The sequence below is a fragment of the Sardina pilchardus genome, chromosome 8 (genome assembly GCF_963854185.1).
Source record: "Sardina pilchardus chromosome 8, fSarPil1.1, whole genome shotgun sequence".
NCBI classification, from domain to species: domain Eukaryota; kingdom Metazoa; phylum Chordata; class Actinopteri; order Clupeiformes; family Clupeidae; genus Sardina; species Sardina pilchardus.
The window spans coordinates 15,715,543-15,736,922 of record NC_085001.1 but is presented as its reverse complement, the minus strand read 5'-3'; the positions used below and the strand labels follow the sequence as shown (position 1 = coordinate 15,736,922).

General features: G+C 48.7%; 1 protein-coding gene across 1 annotated transcript in view; it reads left to right on the top strand.

Annotated features, from left to right (window-relative positions):
- unc5ca (unc-5 netrin receptor Ca) overlaps nucleotides 1–21,380 on the top strand; it is a 147,598-nt gene that overhangs the window by 101,755 nt on the left and 24,463 nt on the right. The window contains exons 5-8 of the mRNA XM_062542952.1: nucleotides 9,653–9,833; nucleotides 14,892–15,059; nucleotides 16,278–16,442; nucleotides 20,961–21,014. Of these exons, the coding sequence (XP_062398936.1) occupies nucleotides 9,653–9,833; nucleotides 14,892–15,059; nucleotides 16,278–16,442; nucleotides 20,961–21,014 (568 nt within the window). The remainder of the gene's footprint in view (nucleotides 1–9,652; nucleotides 9,834–14,891; nucleotides 15,060–16,277; nucleotides 16,443–20,960; nucleotides 21,015–21,380) is intronic.

Below are 21,380 nucleotides of genomic sequence, written 5' to 3'. Positions count from 1 at the left end.
AATGATTTTCACATTTACAGTAGGACTTTATCTCTGACCACTTTCAAGCCATGGCCTTTTGAAATTTTTATGCAAAAATCAAAATAAACCTGGGCGGTTAGAGGGTTAATGTCTCCACCTGTCAGTCATCTCAACACTTAAATACCCCCCCTCCCTCACCACCACACACACTCACACACACAGACACCCTTCTCCTACTCATGCACTTGTTCTGATGTTTCTCTTCCTTTTTAAATAGTTCACAGCGAGGGAGCTTCATCCATTACCTCTGTCTTCCCAATCCTTTGGCTCAGCAGTCCTTCCCATGCAATCTTTCACTGAATTCCTTGTGGTCATCCAGGAAAAGAAATAAATAAATACACAAATAAATAAATAAATAAATAGGCAAATAAGAGCGCAGAGGTGGAGGGTATGGGGGAGTGGAAGAGGAAGGGAGGTAAGTGAGCTCTGGGCCAGAACTCTCTGAAGACTCCATGCTGCTCTTTTTTTTTTGCTCTCCTCCTCAGTTGCGGCCAGGTCTCTCGACTCCCACTCTATCGCTTTCATCCCTCCTTCTCCCTCGATCTATTATTCTCTGCCTCTCTCCCTCTCTCTCCTCCCCCTCTCTCTCCCTCTCTTCTCCCATGTCCCCCTCCAGCCTTTTCCCTCTCTCCCTCTCCCTTCATCCCTCTCATCCCACTTGATCCATTATCTCCCCCTCTTTCTCTCTCTCTCTCTCTTACTCTCCCTTTCCCTACTGTCATTCCTCGTCTCTCTCTCTCCCTCTCCCCCTCTCCCTCTCATGTGACGTTACGTTGCGGTGCGATGACATGGGTTCCGGTGCGTAATGAATCACCTCGGAGCAGGTGCACCGGCGTGCGTCCCAGCACTGCTCCCGTGCTCCAGAGAGAGAGAGAGGGAGGGAGAGAGAGAGAGAGAGAGAGAGGGGAGAGAGAAAGAGAAGGGGGGGGGAAAGAGAGAGAGAGGCTCCGTTCAGCACATCTGTGTCCCTGATTTATGACCCCCAGCCCACCTCACCTCAGCCCCTCCACACCCCACCCCACCCCACCCCCAGCCTACCCCCGGTGCCCCCACCTCTGCTCCCAAACTCATGGGTCTCCTGCCTCAGCCATCTGCTGGTGCCATTCCCCTCTCTCTCTCCGCCCCCCCCCCCCTCTCTCTCTCCCCCCTCCTCTCTCTCTCTCTCTCTCTCTCTCTCTTGCACACTCTCTCTCTCTCCCTCTCTCTCTCTCTCTTTCTCTCTCTCTCTGTCTCTCTCTCCCGACAAAGGCCCTCTGAGTGCCAGTGCTGTTTGATAAACACATTGACGGGTTGTTATCGGACTCCTACAAAAGGCCAATGCTGTCGCATGCACACAAATACGCACACACACACACACACGTACGCATGCACACATACACACTCGCACACACACAGACACAGGCACACAGACACACACACACACACACACACACACACACACACACACACACACATAGACTCACACATACACACACACAACAGTCTAGATTCAAGGCCCGTGCTTCATTTAGCCAGCTCGTTTTATGTTAGGAACTATCTGCTAACACGACCCCTGTCTCCACAGCTCAATTGGAAGGCTGCCCCGGCCCCTTTGTATGAAATTTGATTAGAAGTTGTTTAGCATTCAGAGACAGCCACTTCAGGGACCTGTCATCCCCTTTATTGGAGGGAGGGGGGGTGTGCTAGGATTTATTATCATCTTTTTGTGTGTGTCAAACATGGTCTGCAAGAGTCTAGTCTGCATATGCCGCTGCAGTGATGAATGGATGTCAGATTGAGTGTTTGTCTTGGGCTCTCATTCAGAAAAGCTGACGAGCTAAGTCAGGAACAACCCCCCCCCCCCCCCCCCCCCTTTCCCCCCCCCCCCTTCAGGTTTCCTGAATGCCCCGAAGCAGTGATTCCATTCCTCTTCCCTTCATTACGTCGCCTATTAAATACATCTCTAATGCATGGCTCCGTAATGACATGTTATTTCTGGCTTTCCCGTTCATGAAAAATGAGCGAGCGAGGAGCCCCCCCCCCCCCCCCCCCCCCCTTCCTTGCCGCGTGTCCCATATGGATGGAGTCACACCCAAATGACCATCTTCTGCGGCGGAGCTGTGAGCAGCTGAGGACCACAAGGGGTGACGGAGTTAAAAATAGTTCCCCGGGTGTACCGGCGCCCAAGCTCAGCTCCGCTCCTCTCCGTTCCGTGCCCCAGTTCTGTCTCAGCTGGTACCGGTGAGGGTTCCTCATGCCCCCTAGCCACCTCCCCACCCTCCCCGTGATGCCAGTGTACACGTGTGACGTGAGCCGTGGCGATTTTCATGCCAACCGCAGGAATCTCAATCCCCGTTCGTTTGCCAGCGCCGTAATCTCGAGGGGATTAGGAGCGGGATATATAATATAGGAGAGGGTTTGACATCGGCTCGCTCAGTGTGTTATTAGCAAAGTCACCTGACTGGACGCACCCAGGGCACAGGTCACTCAGACGACCACGTGCCTGCAGTGATGTCCAGGCCATCTAGCCTGGGGGGGCCCAAGAACCACGAGCGTTTTGGTGTGTAATCAGAGACTGTGCAGAGACAGTGCAGTGGAAACCCAATTAATTACTCATCCAGAGTTGTGGACTCCCCTGTGAGCTTTCTTCACTGTGAGACAAGTTCTTTTTTTCAGAGACAGTCACACTCTCTCTCACTCTCTCTCTCTCTCTCTCTCTCATTTTTTCTCTTTTTCTTTCTCTCTCTCTCTCTCACTCTGTGCCTCCCACTTTTTTCTTTGTCTGTCTCTTTCTCGTTTTATCTCTCCCTTGTGGATAGTGTGCATGTTTCCGTTTGAGAAAAGTGGGCAGAAAAGCCAGCGCTTGCTTTTGAGGGAACGTGGATGCTTCTCTTTCCGAGGTCAGTCACCCGCTTCTCTTTAGTTGCGTGAGTCGTTGTACTCCCTTTAACAGAGAACTCCTCCTATGAAGCCAAAGTAGTCAAAGAGCCCAGTACATCTTCATTCATAGCCAGATGACAGATTTTTTTTTTTTTCCAACACAGACAGACCTTTGTAGTTTACCATGTATGCTAAAATATTAAACTCATTCTTCGGCCTTTCAGTGCAGTGTTTCATTTGGGTGCATAGCCCACTGTTTAAGCACAGAGCATGGTGTGGCTATTGGCTATATACCAAAACACAGGTAGCTGTTTTGCACCCAAAAAAGTGAAAGCAAAAAAGCAGTAAATATCAGGAACAGATTGACAGCCCACAAAATATATGGCACATTGAAATGCTGCCAGAAATCAACCGCTTTGATATCGTGTCACGGTCAGTCAGTCATTCCTCCGCAAATGAGTTAAAAAATAGATTGCAACCTGATTTCGGATTTACACGGGAAGCCTGCCAAGAAAGCGAGCGGAGGACTGACCGTTTCACGGAGCCTCTTGAAATCGCTCCATAATTCATAAGGTTTCCTTGAAAATCAGCGATGGTGGGGGAATTACGGGAGAGGTTGCGCATAATGATGGCCCATGATGGGTCTGTTATTTGTCTAATGAACAAGCTGATTGGTGTTCTCGATAGATTGCCATTCAGGCTGCTCAGAGACCGCTATTCCTGTCCCTCGCTGCCCCCCCCAATCCCCCCCCTCCCCTGCACGGTGTGTTTATTTCCCAGGTCCATTTGTCTTGGGGAGTCGAGGGAATCCAGAGCATTAAAGGGATTGAAGAAGAGGCAGAAGCACACTCGTTTATTGCTTTGTCTGAGACCCCCCTCCCTTCCTCCTCTCCCCTCTCACACACTTTTCTGTCTCTCTCTCTCTCTCTCTCTCTCTCTCGTGTGTGTGTGTGTGTGTGTGTGTGTGTGTGTGTGTGTGTGTGTGTGTTATCTCGGAGCAGGCTCCCTCCCGAACTCAATAGCGGCGCTGACATGTGGCAATTTCCCTCTGTTAATGACAACAAATGTGCCAATTATGTTAATGAATCTCCTGATGCCAATCAGTCAATAATGAGCAAGGGCACATCTGTCTGGGAGCGCGGCTGCTATACGCGTGTCTGTGTGCACTAGTGTGCAGAGCGATGGGAGCAGCCCGGCCATTGTGTGTGTGTGTGTGTGTGTGTGAGCGCGTCTGTGTTGCTGCGTGTCTGTGTGTGTTTATGCTCGTCTGCTGGTCAAAGAAAACCAGATCAGCGTGCGGTTTTAGTGGCAGATTGCAGAGCTACTTGACATTAATATGGACAATCTGGACCAGACACACACAGAGGGGAAACAAAAAACAAAAAAAACAGCGCAAGACACGAGTGATTGAGAGCAGAATACACACATTCAGCCCAGAACACTGTTCATTACACATGTAAAGGCCCTCTGAAAGCGTGAGGATCATTCAATTAGCCAGACACACATTACAATTAGCCAACAAAGCAGGCCATCCCCAGTCCAAACCGTGCAGCCTCAGTTGAGCATTAATTGTGCTCTGCATAATTAGAACCATCTTTTGTCTTTGCATAATGGCTGCGCGATCATAATTAGGGTTCTCTTAATAATATGATACCTGCAATGATTGTAGACTACACAAGCTATTGTTAGGCTGATGGTGCCGCTGACGCTGCTTTTGTTGATGATGATGATGATGATGATGATGATGATGATGATGAAGACAGATGGTTCGGAGAAGCATTGGTAATTTGTGAGCAGGGTTGGAGCATTAGCATTGCCAAAAGTAGGTGCTGAATCACTGCTGCAGCAAGCTCAGGGGCTTCTCACACAATCTAGACCACGGACACATGTTCTTGGCTTTGTGTTTTGTATGTGTGTGTGTGTGTGTGTGTGTGTGTGTGTAGTGTAGTGTGGGTTTTTCTGTGCGTTTGTGTGTATGCGTGTGTATGTTTGTGGGGGGCATCTTGCAGTCTCCAGTGGGGTTTTCAGTGTTTTTTTTGTTATTGTTGTTGTTGCAGCAGCGGTGGAGAACTGAGAGCCTGGGGGGGAGTGGGGGTAAAAATAACACTCTCTACGTCCCAGCAGGAGGGCCCCCTCTCCCAATCAGCCACTCACACTTCCCCAGCTGTGACAAAGCTGGCATGTGCACACACTCACACACACACACACACATACACATGTGTACAAACACACACACACACACACACACACACACACAAGCAATAAGCTGAGCATACTGTAACCACTCCGCTTTCCCCAATCACTCTCCGTGCCTCGCCTTCTCTACTGGTGCGTTTTTGCGTTGCTCGAGCGCTGCCGCGTCTATAAGCACTGCGTGACTCAAGAGGCCATTGTTCCCTTTTGGCTCGTTTTTTTTGTGTTTCCATTACCACGGATACAAAAGCCAAGGCTAGAGAACAAGCAGGGTAGCCCACTCCACCGTTGCCGTCCATGTGACAGGCTCACACCGGCTGCTTTAAAAAGAGAGTTAGAAGTTAGGCTTACGGACATGATGGCTTCTATTTGTCTAATAACACTAGAGGCTTTTTTTTTTTTTACGCGAACGAGCAGCAAAATGGCACTCCTGAGGTGGCCCGAGGTGCCCTGGCCGAATCAATTCAGCCATTTTGGGGAATCTGAAAAGAAATAGTTTTCAATGAACAGAGTGCCCCCAAGGTGCGGGTGACTGTTTAACTAAAGCCTATAATGTCCCAACTTCCCAATCGTTTCCTGCCGTTAGAGTACTTTGTTAAGCAAACTGCAGCTCGCTCTCTCGAAAAAGCGTTAATTTAATGGATGTGACAACCTGGCTCTCACCCAAATAAGAAAATAAATCATGAACGCTGTCCCTTAGGTAAAAGCAATCCTTGGGTTTTTCACCTGGCTTGGGTTAAATTCATTCAAGAAACATTAATTTCAATTCACATTCCCTAAAAACGTCCAGCATGAGTCAGAAAATAAATGTAAATGAATGAATGTGGATGAGCATGAATATATTAAACCCACAAGCCTCTCTCTCTCTTTCTGTTTCTCTGGTGCCTCCACAATTTCATTACAGTTCTTTTGAAAGTCCTCTCAGTGAGCGAGGACCAGAGAAATAAATATTCAAAAACAGTGTCTCCTGTTTAGAAACTCGGCAGTGTGCTCTGGTAGTGTAGAACGCGCGTGTCATTCCATTATTTGTTGAATATTGTTTAAAGGGAGATTAGATGCAAAGCAGGCGATAAGCAACTGCCTGTGGCTGCAGACGCTCACTTTAATTTGGATGAAAATGACATTTTGCACTGTTTTTTTTTCCCCCAAAGTGCATCCTAATTAACATCTGCCCTTGTTTTGGTTACTTGTATATACAATAAGTGGCGCTGATATTGCTGCGTACCACAGACACATAAAGTGGTGTGAGGAACTCCTGCCCTGTACGATAAGTAGCACCCGTGCAGAATCACACTGCTCACCTACTTACCTGGGTAACACACGGGCACCTTTATCGTGGCACGGTGTCTTCAGGTTTGTACAGTATGTATCTAAACAATAAACACCCCACCCTGCTGCTTGTTTTCCCACATCAAAGCCTTATCTGACTGAGACACGCTCGGGGTGCAGGAGTGGAGGAAGCTGGGGGCGGAGGGGGGGGGGGGGGGGGACTGGGGGGGTTGGGAGGGTGGTTTGGGGGGGGGGAGAGGCGGCAGAGCACCCTTCACTGAGCCGCCTCTGATTCTGCTGATATTACCCAGCAGGGAATCACAGTGATGGAAAGGGAGGGGAGGCAGTGCTTTTTTTTTCGTGTGCACACACCTGCACGTCTCTGTATCGACGCGGTGCAGCACCAGTGGCTGGAGGGAGTGAAATGAAAAGAGGTTGTGGGGTTGGGGGTGGTGGTGGTGGGTGGAGGGGGAGCTGGAGCAGCAGCACCACCCGACCTGTCTGCTGCTGGCACTGCCGTCGCCTCTGCCACTGCTGCTGCTGCTGCTGCCGCGTCTCCAAAGTGTGTCAGGATGAAAAGCTGCTCGCACTGCCTGCCTGTAATCAACGTATCCTCACTAATACAGAAAAAAGAAACATCTGATGCGCACGGCAGCAATAAATCTCTCATCTGCTCGAGCTGCCTGTTTCCTCACCTAAACAAACAGCTGCATTACCAGACTAACAAAGGAAGTTATATTGATTGCGGTAAAAAGGGGGTTGGATGTTCCTCAGGGCTTGAAATTGCACTACATGGAGGTGTCTTAGTGGCTGCGATGTTTGTCACATTCTGGATCTGTTTTCAGGTGTGCCAGACAGCTTTTGTGTTTAATCTAAATGGAAGAATCCAAATGTGGCAGAGGCACAGCCTGACGTGAAGGCTTGGTATTAGTTTACTTGAAATATTCCCAAATAGGTTCCAAAAAGATAATCTCTTAGGCTTAAAATAGTCAGTTTGACAGATTTGAATATGGTTTTATTATGTTTGAATATTATTAGATATCTGAGGAAATGCTTACAACGCACACCATGAGACCAAGAGATAACTTAATAGAAAAGGAAAGTTTTGTCACAAAGATTTTTGCCCGCACATTTTGAAGGCAGCGTTGGGGAACGGGAAGCAGCAGCATTAACGCTCGAGCTGGTATTGTACACAGCACTTTGATCATCTCCCAATGCTGTGATTTTGTGTAATATCTTTCCCTTTCCTTTCCCCCCCCCCTTTCTCTCACTCTCTCTCTCTGTCACTGTTCTCTTGTGCCTGTCCTCAAATGGCTTCTCACACAGCTCTCCGCTCGGAGACAATGCCTCGACCCGTCCGCCACTGTTTTCTGGATGGCTGGGCAACATGATGGCCATTTTTTTGGGGGGGGGGGTTATCTCCCCAAGTTGTGTGTCTGGCTCGATAAGCGCTGTTTCTTTTTTTTGCTGTCCATCTGTCCAAAAGCCAGCAACTCGGGAGTCTGAGCTCCAGCCTCCCACACTGCCCAGTTCCCCCTGCCGGTTCGCCGCGCGCGGACCTCCAGTGCCATTCTTGGCCGTGCGCAGTTCATTAATGATGTGCTCATGCGGTCATTATTGTGAATGTCAGCGCTAAGCCTTCCCCCCCCCCCCCCCCGTCTAATAAAAAGCCTCGGCCACATCATCTCAGACGGATGAATGGAGAGACGCACCACTGTGGTATTTCAGCACTTTAGGCCTCGTTATTTATGCGGCCGCCTCAGATGGATTTACACGTGCTTTTAATATTCTAATTAAGAGCGTGCGGGCGGAGGCATTAGCCCAGGAAATCAACCTGGACTGATTTAGATCCGCCGGCACCGCGCGGATTAAACGGGGCCGTTGTGAAGGGGGTGAGTTAGCGTGATGGATGGAGCGGCGTGAAAACCTTGCTTAGCATAAAGCGCTATCTGCGTTCGAGCGCGTGGAATAGATTTGACGCTTGCTTTTGCATGGCGCGCTCGGGCATGTTGACAGAGTGCGCGTTACAGTTACGTTTTTTTCCTGGATTTATGCGCCCAAGGAGTTGCCTTGGCACGCGTGCGTTGTTGTCCCGCCGGAATATTCCGCGCCAGCCTTAGTGCCCACATCGTGGGTCTGCCACTCCTCTTGATCTGCCTAATCATTTCCAGGCAGCGTTGCACGTGTCACTGGAACAGGCCGTCTGAGTGGAGGGCGGATCAACGCAGGTTCTCGACGTTCTTTTAATCAAGCGGAGGAGGGAGCGAGGGGTTGCGCAGCTTGTGAGACGCACGCAGAGAGGTTGGCGATGATGTTGATGACGACGACGAGTCGCAGCCCTCCGAGCCTCGCCATCTCGTCTGCCTTTCATCTCCCTTAGATCAGCCGACGCAGAGCTGACACCCACCGCGCACTGCCTCCTCCTTCCTGCCTCCTAGCCTCTGTGTGTGTGTGTGTGTGAGCATGTGTGTGTGTGTGTGTGTGTGTGTGTGTGTGTGTGTATGTTTGTGTGTGTGTGTGTACATGTTTGTATATCTCTGTGTTTGTCTTAGTGTCACATAAACACAGATGGGTGGAAAAGACACTTCATCCCACGTGGTGCCTCTTTCCGCCCCTTAACTAAACGTCCAACAAAGTGCCACTTCATTTTGACCTCTGACCCAGCCAAAGCAATTTAATGACCCCTCGTGGCCTAGCTCTTAGGGGGAGAAAAACAGATGTGAGAAGTCATCAGGTGACAAATGTGTGTTTACATATAAGGTACTTGAAAGACCTTTTGGAGAGAGCAGGATCTGCTTTGAATGCATATGGTGTGATGGGTTAGTGATGAGTGTTTTTGCTCTGCGGATCTAATTGAATTGGTATTAAAGGAACATTTTAATATGCAAATAAATGTTTTATAGCCCACTTTGACTCGTGTGATTGTAATGATGAAATAAATGTTTGATATCCCAGTTTGACTCGTGCGATTATAAAGATGAAATAAATGTTTGATATCCTAGATTGACTCATGTGACTGTTATGATGAAAAAAAAAACAATAAAAAGGTCTGAGGTGGTCATAAGTGCGTAGGCGATAAACTTGATTAAAGTTCCCTGGCCTGTAATATATAAACTTTCTGCATTGCTGGGAGAAAATGAAGAGGAAAATAAAGACATGTACAGTAGCAAGTCAACAACGGACTAGATTTGTAGAATATCATTACAACACCTCTTGGGGCTACATTAAAACTTTTATCACTTCAGTGTTCGTTTCAGCATGACCGCACTGTTATTCCTCAATGTCATCCGCTGCTCTCTCCTCTGCGCAGGTCGAGTGGCTGAAGAACGAGGAGATCATCGATCCGGCGGACGACCGTAACTTCTACATCACCATCGACCACAACCTGATCATCAAGCAGGCCCGCCTGTCCGACACGGCCAACTACACCTGCGTGGCCAAGAACATCGTGGCCAAGAGGAGGAGCACCACCGCCACCGTCATCGTCTACGGTACGTACCACCATCTCCCGTGACCCTAAGATAACGCAGTCCTGGCCCCAGTCGTGGCGCGACTGGCTGGGGCACCTGCATCGCACGCCGGCAACCCGGGTTCGATTCCCGCCCCGTGGTCCTTTCCGGATCCCACCCCTACTCTCTCTCCCACTCGTTTCCTGTCACCCTACACTGTCCTGTCTGATTTAAAGGCATAAAAGCCCAAAAAAATATCTTAAAAAAAAAAAAAAAAAAAAAGATAACGCAGTCCATCCATACACATGTCTGGTGGCGTGTGCTCTCGTAGCATCAAATCGATTTATCCATTCACTTCTTTTTTTTTTTTTAATCTGTTGCGATGCATGACGTTATAACTCATATAAAGCATGCCTTCATTGATTTTTTTTTTTTCCCTGTGAGGAATCGATCATCTTCTGAGCGCATGATAGTGTGAAGCATGGGCCCCACTCCACATCACACAGACAATACGAGAGAGCACCTCGGAGATCAACTCCACATCCCCTCCAAAAAAAACTCTATTGCAAAAAAAAAATGGCGGAGAAAGCATCAAGCAAGTCGCGTCCTTGTCCTCGTATCACAGCCCGTCCCCCTGCCAACAGCATCAGCCAGGCAAGACTCCCATCTGGTCCACGTAATTAACATTCGCTCTCAGCCAAGATTTCACCTGGCCATACCTCTCCCATTAAAAGCCATATGCACCGTTTGTGCTTCACGTGTTCCCTCGATTAAAGCGGCGACCGCGAGTCCAAAAAAAGCGGGGACGCGAGTCTCTCTCTCTCTTTCCCTCCGTGTCTCGGGCGGGATTTTAGTGCCGTTCTTGTTTTTTACGGCCACGAACAGATGAAAGACGGAACAAGAGAGAGAGAGACAGAGAGAAAGACAGACAGACACACAGACAGACAGACAGAGAGAGAGAGAGGAACTGCTTTGGAGACAGCCAAGCGCTAGAGTGCCATTCAGATGGAAGAACTCCCGCTGAGTCCCGGTGATGGTATGAATTTTGAGCGAGACACGAGTTAAGTGGCGTTGCGGCAAACTTCAACACATTTCCCCCCTTCTTTTCTCCGAGACGCGGGCGTCAACACCTGCTCCTCCGCGCTGATGTACAATTATCCCCCAATAAGGGCCAGATCAGCGGGGAAGCCACGACGCTGCCACGCGAAGCACAGATGGTTTCCACATTCACTGCGGCGCGAGCAAATGACAATTCAAGCCTGGCGAGTTCCGCGAGTCAAACATCTTCACATGTGGTGGCTGTTCTCGAGTCAGTCTCGGCATTTCAATGAAGGAAATCATTACTTTTAGAGGAAATGGACTCGAGTGAAAGCGGCAGGACATTGGAAATGGTTATATGCGTTTCTTCTTAATTCGTAAGTGGTCCCTTGCTGTCGGACACTGATGGAAAGTTCAGCGAAGGTTCTTTTTTTTTTTTATGGAGGAGAGTGCAGGAAGTCCTTATTCTGTTTGTGTCTGTGTATCCAAAAACTGAATCGCCACTCTCTCTCTCTCACACACACACGCACACACACACACAGTCCCTCTCTCTGGACCAATGTTCCATTCCTTCACCATTTGTTCATCTCTCGCCACCTTCAGCACAGCAGGCTCTTCCCCTGCAGCCGTGTCTAGATGCAGCGGTGCGTAGAGCAGCGTCTCCCAGGAAGGGCTTTGGACACGCGGCAGGCCAAGGTCCTGTAGGGAGCACAGTGTGGTTTAGGCACTGTGAGTGGCTGCCTTCCGAGGATGTGCACTTTTAATTGTGGCAGAGGTGGAGGTAGAAGACGAGGAGGCGGAGGAGAAGGAGGAGGAGGAGGAGGAGGAAGAGGAGAGATGTAAAATGGGTCACCTCAGCAGGCATCACTGGAGCGGAACTGTTCTAATCGGAGACTTTCAAAAGGGAAATGGCAAAAAAGAACTTGTGCCAATTCCAACATGCACCCCCCCCTCACACACACACACACACACACACACACACACACAGTTCACACCAGCTCTATCACCCTCAGCACCTCCTTCCACACACAGACACCCTCCCACACACACACACACACACACACACACACTCACACACAGACCACCCTCACATCCGTGCGACTAGCAGGAGGAGATACAGGGTCTCTCTGCCTCACCTAGTGAGTGTGGCTAATCTCCACTTATTAGAGTCCCCCTTCAGACAAAGGCCAAATGCTTGTGTGTGTCAGTCAGGGGTAAATGGGTTGTGATCCCTCAGACATCAGGAAAGAGTGATAGAGAGAGAGAGAGGGGGAGAGAGAGAGAGAGAGAGAGAGAGAGAAAGAGAGAGAGAGAGAGAAAGAGAGGGTAAGGAGGGTTGGAAGGAGGGAGGGAGAGAAAAAGAGAGAGAGGGAGAGAGAGAGGCAAAAAAAGTCACTCATAGTGCACTCTCCACTTCAGCACCCTTTTCCACTTCGCCACCCGCCATAGAGTTTGTGTAGATGGCAGCGAGGGGGGAAAAAAAATGTCTGAAGATGGCAAAATGTTTTCATCACTGCGCCGAGTGGCTTTTGCAGAGGTTACAAAAACGGGAGAGAAAAAGGGCGGGCAAGGCACAGAGAGATAGAGGGATTTGAAGGATTAGGCCCGCGAGTTTTTTTGTGTTTCGGTATTTGGTGGCTCTTTTCTCTCTCTCTCTCTCTCCTTCCTTCTCCCTCCCTCCATCTCTCTCTCTCTCTCTCTCTCTCTCTCTCTCTCTCTTTCTCTCGTACTCTCTCTCTCGTACTCTCTTGTGAGTGGGTCACGCGTGCTGACCTCTTCCCGGTGGGCCACCAATGCGATGCCATGGGAGGCACGCTGCTCGCTGCTGCCGCCGCCGTGTGAGTAGGCCGAGGGAAGGGGACGCAACCAGAAGAGAGCGGAAGAGAAGGAGAAGGAGAAGAGGACAGGAGGGGAGAGGAGGAGAGAGGAGGAGAAGGGAGGGGAGAGGAGGAGAGGAGCATGTGGCTCAACTCTTTGGCGGTGGCGGCATGTGTATGCTAATGATAGCCCGGGGCACATCACTGGCAAAAAAAAGAGAAAATGAAAAAGCTGGTGATTTTTGTCACTGCATGCCGAGCAGCAGAGTGGCTCTAACTAGACTGGTGAGCGCGATGCGATGCGAAGCAAAGCGAGGGCCCATCCCAACCTGCCACCCCTCAGCCCCCCACCCCCACCCCTAGCCTTCCTCCGTGCTCCACGGAGCCAGTCATTATCGGCTTCGTCAGCGCGCCGGGCGTTCGGCGGAGAGGCACGCTTTGATGTGGGATCATCCTCTCTGACGCAAGCGCTGGAATCTGTCCTGTTCTTCTGGCTGCGTTCTCCAAGACCCCCCTCCCTCCCTCCCTCCCTCCCTCCCTCCCTCCCTTCCTCACTCCTCTCCCTCATCCTCCTCCTCCTCCTCCTCAGCCCCCCCCCCCCCCATACCCCACTCTGCTCCTCCACCATCGCCACTCTTTCACTTTGAAATGGCACATGAAGAAAGCGGGGAAGCAATTGAAGGGAAGCCCAAGTCTGTAACAATATGGAGAGTGGGGAGCTTCTTATGATTAATCCACTCCTTCAGAGAAAGTCCAGAAATATCAAGAGCTATCGCGGGCTTCCCAGCCTTCGCTATGCGCAGGCCACACGCTGGCATTTAGCGAGGGTCAGCATTCTTGCGGAGGACAGAGACATTTACATAAATATGGAACGCGGACAAAGACACATTTGCAAACACTGAAATTCTAGAAGAATGGACATAGAGGACAACAGAAGCAGCTCATACACAGAGACATGAATGGACATCCAAACAGGAATGGACACAAATGGAGGACATAAGATGTTAAACGTGGGACGGAGTGCACGTACATTAGACGTTCATAGACCATGCACATCGTATAAATACATAAACACCAGACACACACACAGAGTGCAGTATATAGACGTTGCACATTGCGGATGATGGACACAAATGCTGACATAAGGTCGGTCTTGGAAAAACAAGCGCTTGCAGGATCTGGCTCACAGCTTTGAACTGAGAGCGTCGTGATAATTTCGGATTCCGGGCTCGTTTTGGAGGGGGGAGACTGACACGTCGGACTTGTGAAGTCATCTCCCGCGGGTCCCACACCACCTCGGAGTTAAGTGGAATGGGAGCTCGGAGGAAGTTTCAGGTCTCACCTCTCGAAGAGACACAAGTCAAGTGAAAAGTCAAGTCAAAGGGAAACATCTGCTACACACACTTGTGAAGTTTAGAGAGTGATGTGTGAATGTATGTGTGTGTGTGTGTGTGTGTGTGTGTGTGTATGTGTGTGTGTGTGTGTGTGTGTCTGTGTGTTTGTTTGCATGTGTGTGTATTGTCTATACACATGCATAACTGTGTGTCTAAGTGTATGTTTGTCTGCTTCTTGTGCAGTGTGTGTGTGTGAACAGTATGTGTATGTTTGAGAGTGTGTCTGTGTCTGCGTGCCAGAGAGACGGATCCCTAGTAAACTGCGGATACTTGAGAAGGAAACTCCTGTGGACAGCGCAGCTCCCTGCGCGGGGACCCTGTGCGGCTATAGGCCAACGCACATGTGCAGGAGGTAACCGTAGACGCCCGCTGCCAGGGTCCGGCTCACAGCAGCAGCAGCAGGCAGCGGCGGTGGCGGCCAGCGAGGGAAGCGGGGAAATACCAGCGGATACAGCTGCTCTCACACACAGGCGTTTTAACGGCCACTGCCCCGGCCATTTCCTCTTCCCCCCCTCCCCCTTTCTCTCTCCCAGCATGTGCCCTGGGACAGTAACGCCACTCAACACCCCCCCCCAAAATGGACACCCCTCGCGCCCATTGTCCATACTGAGTAACGCCACTCAACACCCCCCCAAAATGGACACTCCTCATGCCCATTGTCCAGACTGAGTAACGCCACTCAACACCCCCCCCCCCCCCCAAAATGGACACCCCTCGCGGCCATTGTCCAGACTGAGAGCCAGTTGAATGGAGACTAATGACCTGATTATGTTTGAGATTATAGTCACATTACTTTATAGGGTGTGTGTTTTTATTCTCGTTGTCTTTGTTTTGTTGCCGGGCGTGTGCAGTGAACGGAGGATGGTCGACGTGGACCGAGTGGTCGGTGTGCAACAGCCGCTGTGGGCGGGGCTTCCAGAAACGGACACGGAGCTGCACCAATCCGGCGCCTCTGAACGGCGGAGCTCCGTGTGACGGTGCGGCTATACAGAAGCTGCCCTGTACTTCTCTCTGCACAGGTATGGTGGGGATACACGCGCACACACACACACACACACACACACACACACACACACACACACAGACACATAGACACACACACTACACACACACACACACACATAAATAGACATGCACACACACTTAGAGACATGCACACACACACACACACACACACACACACACATACACACATAAATAGACGTGCACACACACACACAGAGACATGCACACACACACACACACACACACACACACACACAGACATGCACGGCCACACACACACAAAAACTCTCTCTCTCTCTCTCACGGACACACACACACACACACACACATCAGCCAAGCAAAACAGTATTGAGAATGTCCAATAAAGTGTGTTTGAATGTGAGAATGGAGAGGTGATCTCCATGAATAGGGTGATCCCCTTGAATGGATACAATTACGGAGCTATAAAACTACAGTGCTTCATCGCCTCATTATGGCCTATTAGGCCGAGTGAAATAGACCTGCATTTAAAAAGCAGACAGCGCAGCGCACAGCCACACTGACCTCCTCCCCCGACCGAAGGCAGACAACAGGCGAACCACAATAATAAACACCGGCCAGAGAAGAAAGGGCTGCTGCAGTAGAGGTCAAGCAGGCCGGGTGACCAGAGGAGAGGGGAGGGGAAGACATGACGGAAATAAAAACATTGGATAGGGAGGAACGAGAGGAGAGGAGCAGAAAGGCGAGGACAGTTTGGAGCTGAATTTGAGATGGAGCCGAGACGAGACGAGACGAGACGACAGGGGAAGAGCGGAGCTCAACGACTCTGAGTCAGAGATAAGGGGACAAGCTGGCTGCCCACCAGACGCCGGGGCTCTGTCTGTCCCCATTTGTGTGTGCGTCAGCCTAATGCTGTCCATCCCTCTCTCTTTCTTTCTCTCTCTCTCCCTCCTTTCTATCTATCTCTTTCTATCTCTATCTATCTCTCTCTGCCTCCTCTCTCTATCTATTTATTTCGCTGTTTCCTCTATCTATCTCTCTTGCTGTGCTGTCTCCTCTCTCTGTCTATCTATCTCTCTCTTGCTGTCTCCCCTCTCTCTTGTGTTTCTCCTCTCTCTCTCTCTCTCTCTCTCTCTCTCTCTCTCTCCTTTCTATCTCTATCTATCTCTCTCTCTGCCTCCTCTCTATCTATCTATCTCTCTCGCTGTCTCCCCTCTCTCTCTCTGTTTCTCTCTGTGTCCCTCTCTCCGTAGTGGACGGGGAGTGGATGGAGTGGAGCAAGTGGTCGACGTGCGGCACCGAGTGCACACACTGGCGCCGGCGCGAGTGCAACAACCCAGCGCCCAAGAACGGGGGCAAGGACTGCGAGGGCATGGTCCTGCAGTCGCAGAACTGCACAGATGGGCTTTGCATGCAGAGTGAGTACCTCCTCCCCACCACCCTCCTCCTCCTCCTCCTCCTCCTCCTCCTCTTCCTCTTCCCCAACGTGAGCAGCTCGGCAGGATGGAGGTGACCTGCAGGGGCCGGGTCGGGGGGGTGGGCAAGCACATTCACACGGCACTGGCATCCTCATGCCACTGATGCCAACAGCGCTTCATCATGTGCCAGTGCACATGCAGGCACTCACATCATGTGTTATAGGTTCCCAGGTTTGCCTTAACCAGAGAAGACTCATACTGTACACCTTATAGTGTGTGTGTGTGTGTATATATATACTGTATATTTAAATATATATATAACTCTATAATGTGTGCACGTAATATTAATGTATTTCATATTATTTGACAAATATATAACACATTAAACAAAGAAAATGTAAAAACAAAAAATAACGCAGATTAATCACATTTCGTAGTGGCCTTTGAGCAAGTGCAGTTCTGGCTACCGTGACTGAAGGAGGCAGACAAGAAAGCTCTGCTTGGAAAAACAGCACAAAAACGTCCATATGGATCTGACAAGAGCGTGTGTCTGCAGTAAGGAATTTACGCACCATAGGAGTTTGTCAAGTCTGAAGCATCACCTCAATGCGCAGCAACCCGGAGAAAGCCCCTTGATAATAGATCATGCTAGCCTTGTTACAGTAAAGTTAACTTTGCTAATGTATTGCTTAGGCTACATATGACAGACTAACTTACTGACAAACTCCCTTACTAAATCGACTGCAGTGTTGGGGTACTGCACACGTCAATAGTGAGTGGAAACTTCAGTCATTTCAGCAGATACATGTATGTATTTACAGTATAAATATATGATTTGAAAATCCATAAAAAATGCATCATGAAAATGCATTAAAATGGTGGATGTAGCGTTTGAATCAAATCATATCATGCATCAGTACTACTGTAATACTGCAGTAATAGTAAGTTGTACTGTGATAGCATGAGATCAACCCTTCAATGAGAGCACAAACATTACTGTCATCTCTGTTGAGAATTGGAAACGTCTCCTCCAATGTAACCATTTAATCGACCTCATAAAATGAGCCGTTGTGGTCATCATGTGGTCAAAATTAATGTTATTTCATTCCAAGAATACTGTATCTTCGACTTTTTACTTTAACTAATAACAGAAAGTCATTGCCTGTGACACAGTCCAAGCTGAGAGAGAGAATCCATGTGTGGTTTGTGTGCATAAGTGTGTGTGTGTGTGTGTGTGTGTGTGTGTGTGTGTGTGTGTGTGTGTGTGTGTGTGTGTGTGTGTGTGTGTGTGTGTGAGTGTGCGAGCGTGTGTGTGTGTGTGTGTGTATATGCGTGCGCGCGCGTTTGTGTATGTATTTGTTTGTATGTGTGTGTGTGTGTGTGTGTCTGTGTATACTGTATGTGTGTGTGTGTGCGTGCGTGCACACTGGCGTGTGTGGCCTCTCGCAGCACAGCGGTGGCTATTGAGCGGCTGCTGCTGTATGCTGAGTGGCACACAGAGGTGGCGCTAGCAGAGCCGCGGCGTGGGCAGCAAAACAAGGCGCTGCCAACCACAGGACACAAACGCAGACTCCAGAAAAGCGCTAATGACCCCGCGCCATGAGTTACCAACACCAATTACCTGCGCCATATGCCCCACATCCAGGAGTTCCATATAAAAGATAATGATAAATGATTACTATACACACACCAGTGTAATTACCCCGGCCTCCCAGATTATTGTGATTTTTGACCCCAATAAAGTGTAATCTTCCAACCAGTGGGAAATAGGCCTCCGAGCTGCAGTAATGGAAGCATGGGCTCCATAGCCTCATAAAGGCCAATTATACAGTGCAGTCTCTGAGACATATATCTATTATTTTTGTCCAAAATGTCTTCCTAATGCTCACAACTAAAAACACAGATAAATTAACACAGATACATATATACAGACAAATAAAATAACACAGACATATACAGTATACATATATATATACAGACAAATAAAATAACACAGACATATACAGTATACATATATATACAGACAAATAAAATAACACAGACACATACAGTATCTGTGTTATTTTATTTGTCTGTTAAGTTGGAGGAGGAGGACATTTTGGACAAAAATATTGATGTTGAATGCATCAGTTTGAATGCAAGATACAGTAACCAGCCCCCACACCCCCGTACCTTCCCCACCAAGTAACGTTCAATTCCTTTACTGTACGTTCTCAAGTCTGAGACATTTACAGAGACGGATAGCAGACGTCCGCCGTCCGACGTCCGATATATCACTCTGCATGTAAGTGCTCAGCACTGGTGTACCAATTACTACAACAGACAAAAATGAAAGGAAAAACATGCTCCGCCATAAAAGCATGCATTTGTATTGGCAGCACTATTGATTCTTTAAGAGGCCAACCGTGCGTGAGGATATATATGAGGTGGTCAGAGGATCTGTCGGCCCACATTTCTTGCTCAGTCATCACTCGCCTTCAAGAATTAGGGTTGTGATCCCCCCCCACCCCCCTCCATAACCATAGTAAAAAAACACCAGTCCATTGCACAAGATTCATTCCAGTCCATCATCTTGTTAAAAAAAAGCCAGTTTCTCCCGGTTTCAGAAATCTATAGCTGAAGCATTAGCTAACCCACTAGCCCCCCAACTGGAGCATCACCACCACCACCCCTTCTCTACTATGTAGATGGATAGCTAGTTTAGTGGGAATATAAAAGCCATAATGATATAGATTTAGGCTCATTTCCCCTGATTGATTTTTGGGAGTTAAAAGGCTGAAGCCTATGTTTTTTTTTTGTCTGTGCTAATGCTCTGGGTACATTTAGGAGAAATCCATGTGCCCTTCAGTGCTCCTCCTGCCACAGAAATGATTATGAATCTAGAGTGCAGGCATTCACAATTGCCCCTTATTGATATGCCCTCATATACACACAGCGAGAGAAAAAAAGCACCATTACCATTAAGGAAGGAAACAGTGTGAACACTGGAAAATGAGCAGTAGATTGTGCTTTGGTAATATTTCAGGGTCCTTGTGTGGTTTCTTCGTTGTTGTGTGTCTATTTCCTTTTTTTCTTTTTTTTGCATTTTCGCTTGTATTCTTTCCCCCCCCCGAAGGCAGTTCTTCGCTTCCCTCTCTCTTTTCCTCAGCGAAGTTTTCCCATTAAAAACCTAAGCAGCTGAAATCCATTTGACCCCAGTCTCCTCCATCTCAAGTATCCCTCCCCCATTTCGTTTCCCCCCCCTTGTTTTTTTCCATATAGATGGCCTTTGAGTGCTTTTGTAACTCCATTTTCGGAGACAGATGACATCTCTCCCGATGCCATATATCGTGGCCCCGTGGAACAAGCTGCACAGGCCGGGTCACTCCAGAAAAAGAAACATCTTGTGTTTATTAACTCTTCGCACACGCCTCCCATCAACTACACCTCGATTCATAACTCTGGCCTTTTCTGGAGAAGGAGAAGAGAAGTGAGGAAAAAAGTTTTCCCTCTCTCTCTCTTTTGATCCATCTAGCGAAATGAATAAAATAAAATCACTTTGAGTAACGAAGCGTCGTGAAAAAATGAATGATCATTATTATCTCAAGAGTTGCCATCTGCGGGGGGAATGAGCAATTACTATTTAAAGGAGGCCCCCGCTTCCGAGTGTAGAACATTAACACGGGAGATGGGAGCCACTCGCACAGCCTCCTGTGGTTGGAGGTGATGGTTAAATGAGCCACTTTGGGTTTACCAGGAATACTGCACCCATATACTTATCTTTAAGAATGTATAAAGGTGGTGGGACAGGGAGAGCTGAGAGCTGATGTCAGTGGAGCAATGTTATGTTCTGTGACAAGGCACTCTTTTCTTCCTCCTAGTGTTCTCTCTCTCTCTCTCTCTACTTCTGTTTTAGTCTGTCTTTTTTTGGCGTTGTTTTCTTTCTCTCCCCCTCTCCCTCTCGCTCTGTCTCTTTGTTGTACTGCATTGACGTGTGTGTCTGTGTGCCATCCCCCTTGTTTTTAATTTCCTGGGTTTGCCCTTTTTTAGCCTCTCATGCATTTGTCTGTCTTGTTAACTGTAATATCCGTCCACTGAGTCATTGACTATTGGAGTCCATGTCTTTCAGTGCCTGCTCCGGTGCAGGTTCAATTATAGACTGCAAATACACGCTGAGCTCACCATTGTGTCTGGTGTCTGTCTGGGGAAAAGAAAAAGTATCTTTGGTCTCGCTAGACAATAAAGAAGTAAATGCCAAACACTTTAATGTCAGAAAAATCCACACCTGAATGTAGTTACTCATCAGGCTCACTCACGAGTGACACAAATGCCAGACAAAAGTAATTATGTTGAAGTTGAAGTTGTATGAACGAGACGTTAGAGTGTGAGCTCATTGTCATTTTATGTGTGTGTGCGTGTGATTCAACTCATTTCAGTTTTGTCTGTTTGGACGTGTCTCATGTCATCATTCCTGACCCCCCCCCCCCCCCCCCCCCCCTTCCTCCACCCTCACCCCTCCCCCATGTCTCTTCCCCAAAGGTCCGTATCAGCTGTCCACTGAGCCTAAAGCCAAGAATGATTTTGGAGTGTCATGTGAGTTTTTTTGTATTCTTTTCATTTTTTTGTCCTCTCCATTCCTTTGCCCCTCCATTTGCTTGTCTTTGTGTTTCCATCTCTCCATCCCGCAATCTGTTGCTTCGATGTATCTGTTCCTTTTTCTCTCCCTCTTTCCTTCTCTCTCTCTCGCTTTCTCTCTTTCTCTCTCTCTCTCTCGCTGGCTTCTCTGCCTTTCCCATTGTGCTCTAACAAAAGCTGTGCTTGGCAGGCTCCGTGCAGCAAGGCTATGAAAATGTCACCCAATTAGGCTCTGTGATATCACCTCTGGCTTTGGAAAAATAAAACGAGAGCGAAATAATGGCTGAGTTCAAAAAGGCGCCGGGCAAAGGTGGTCCTGCAGGA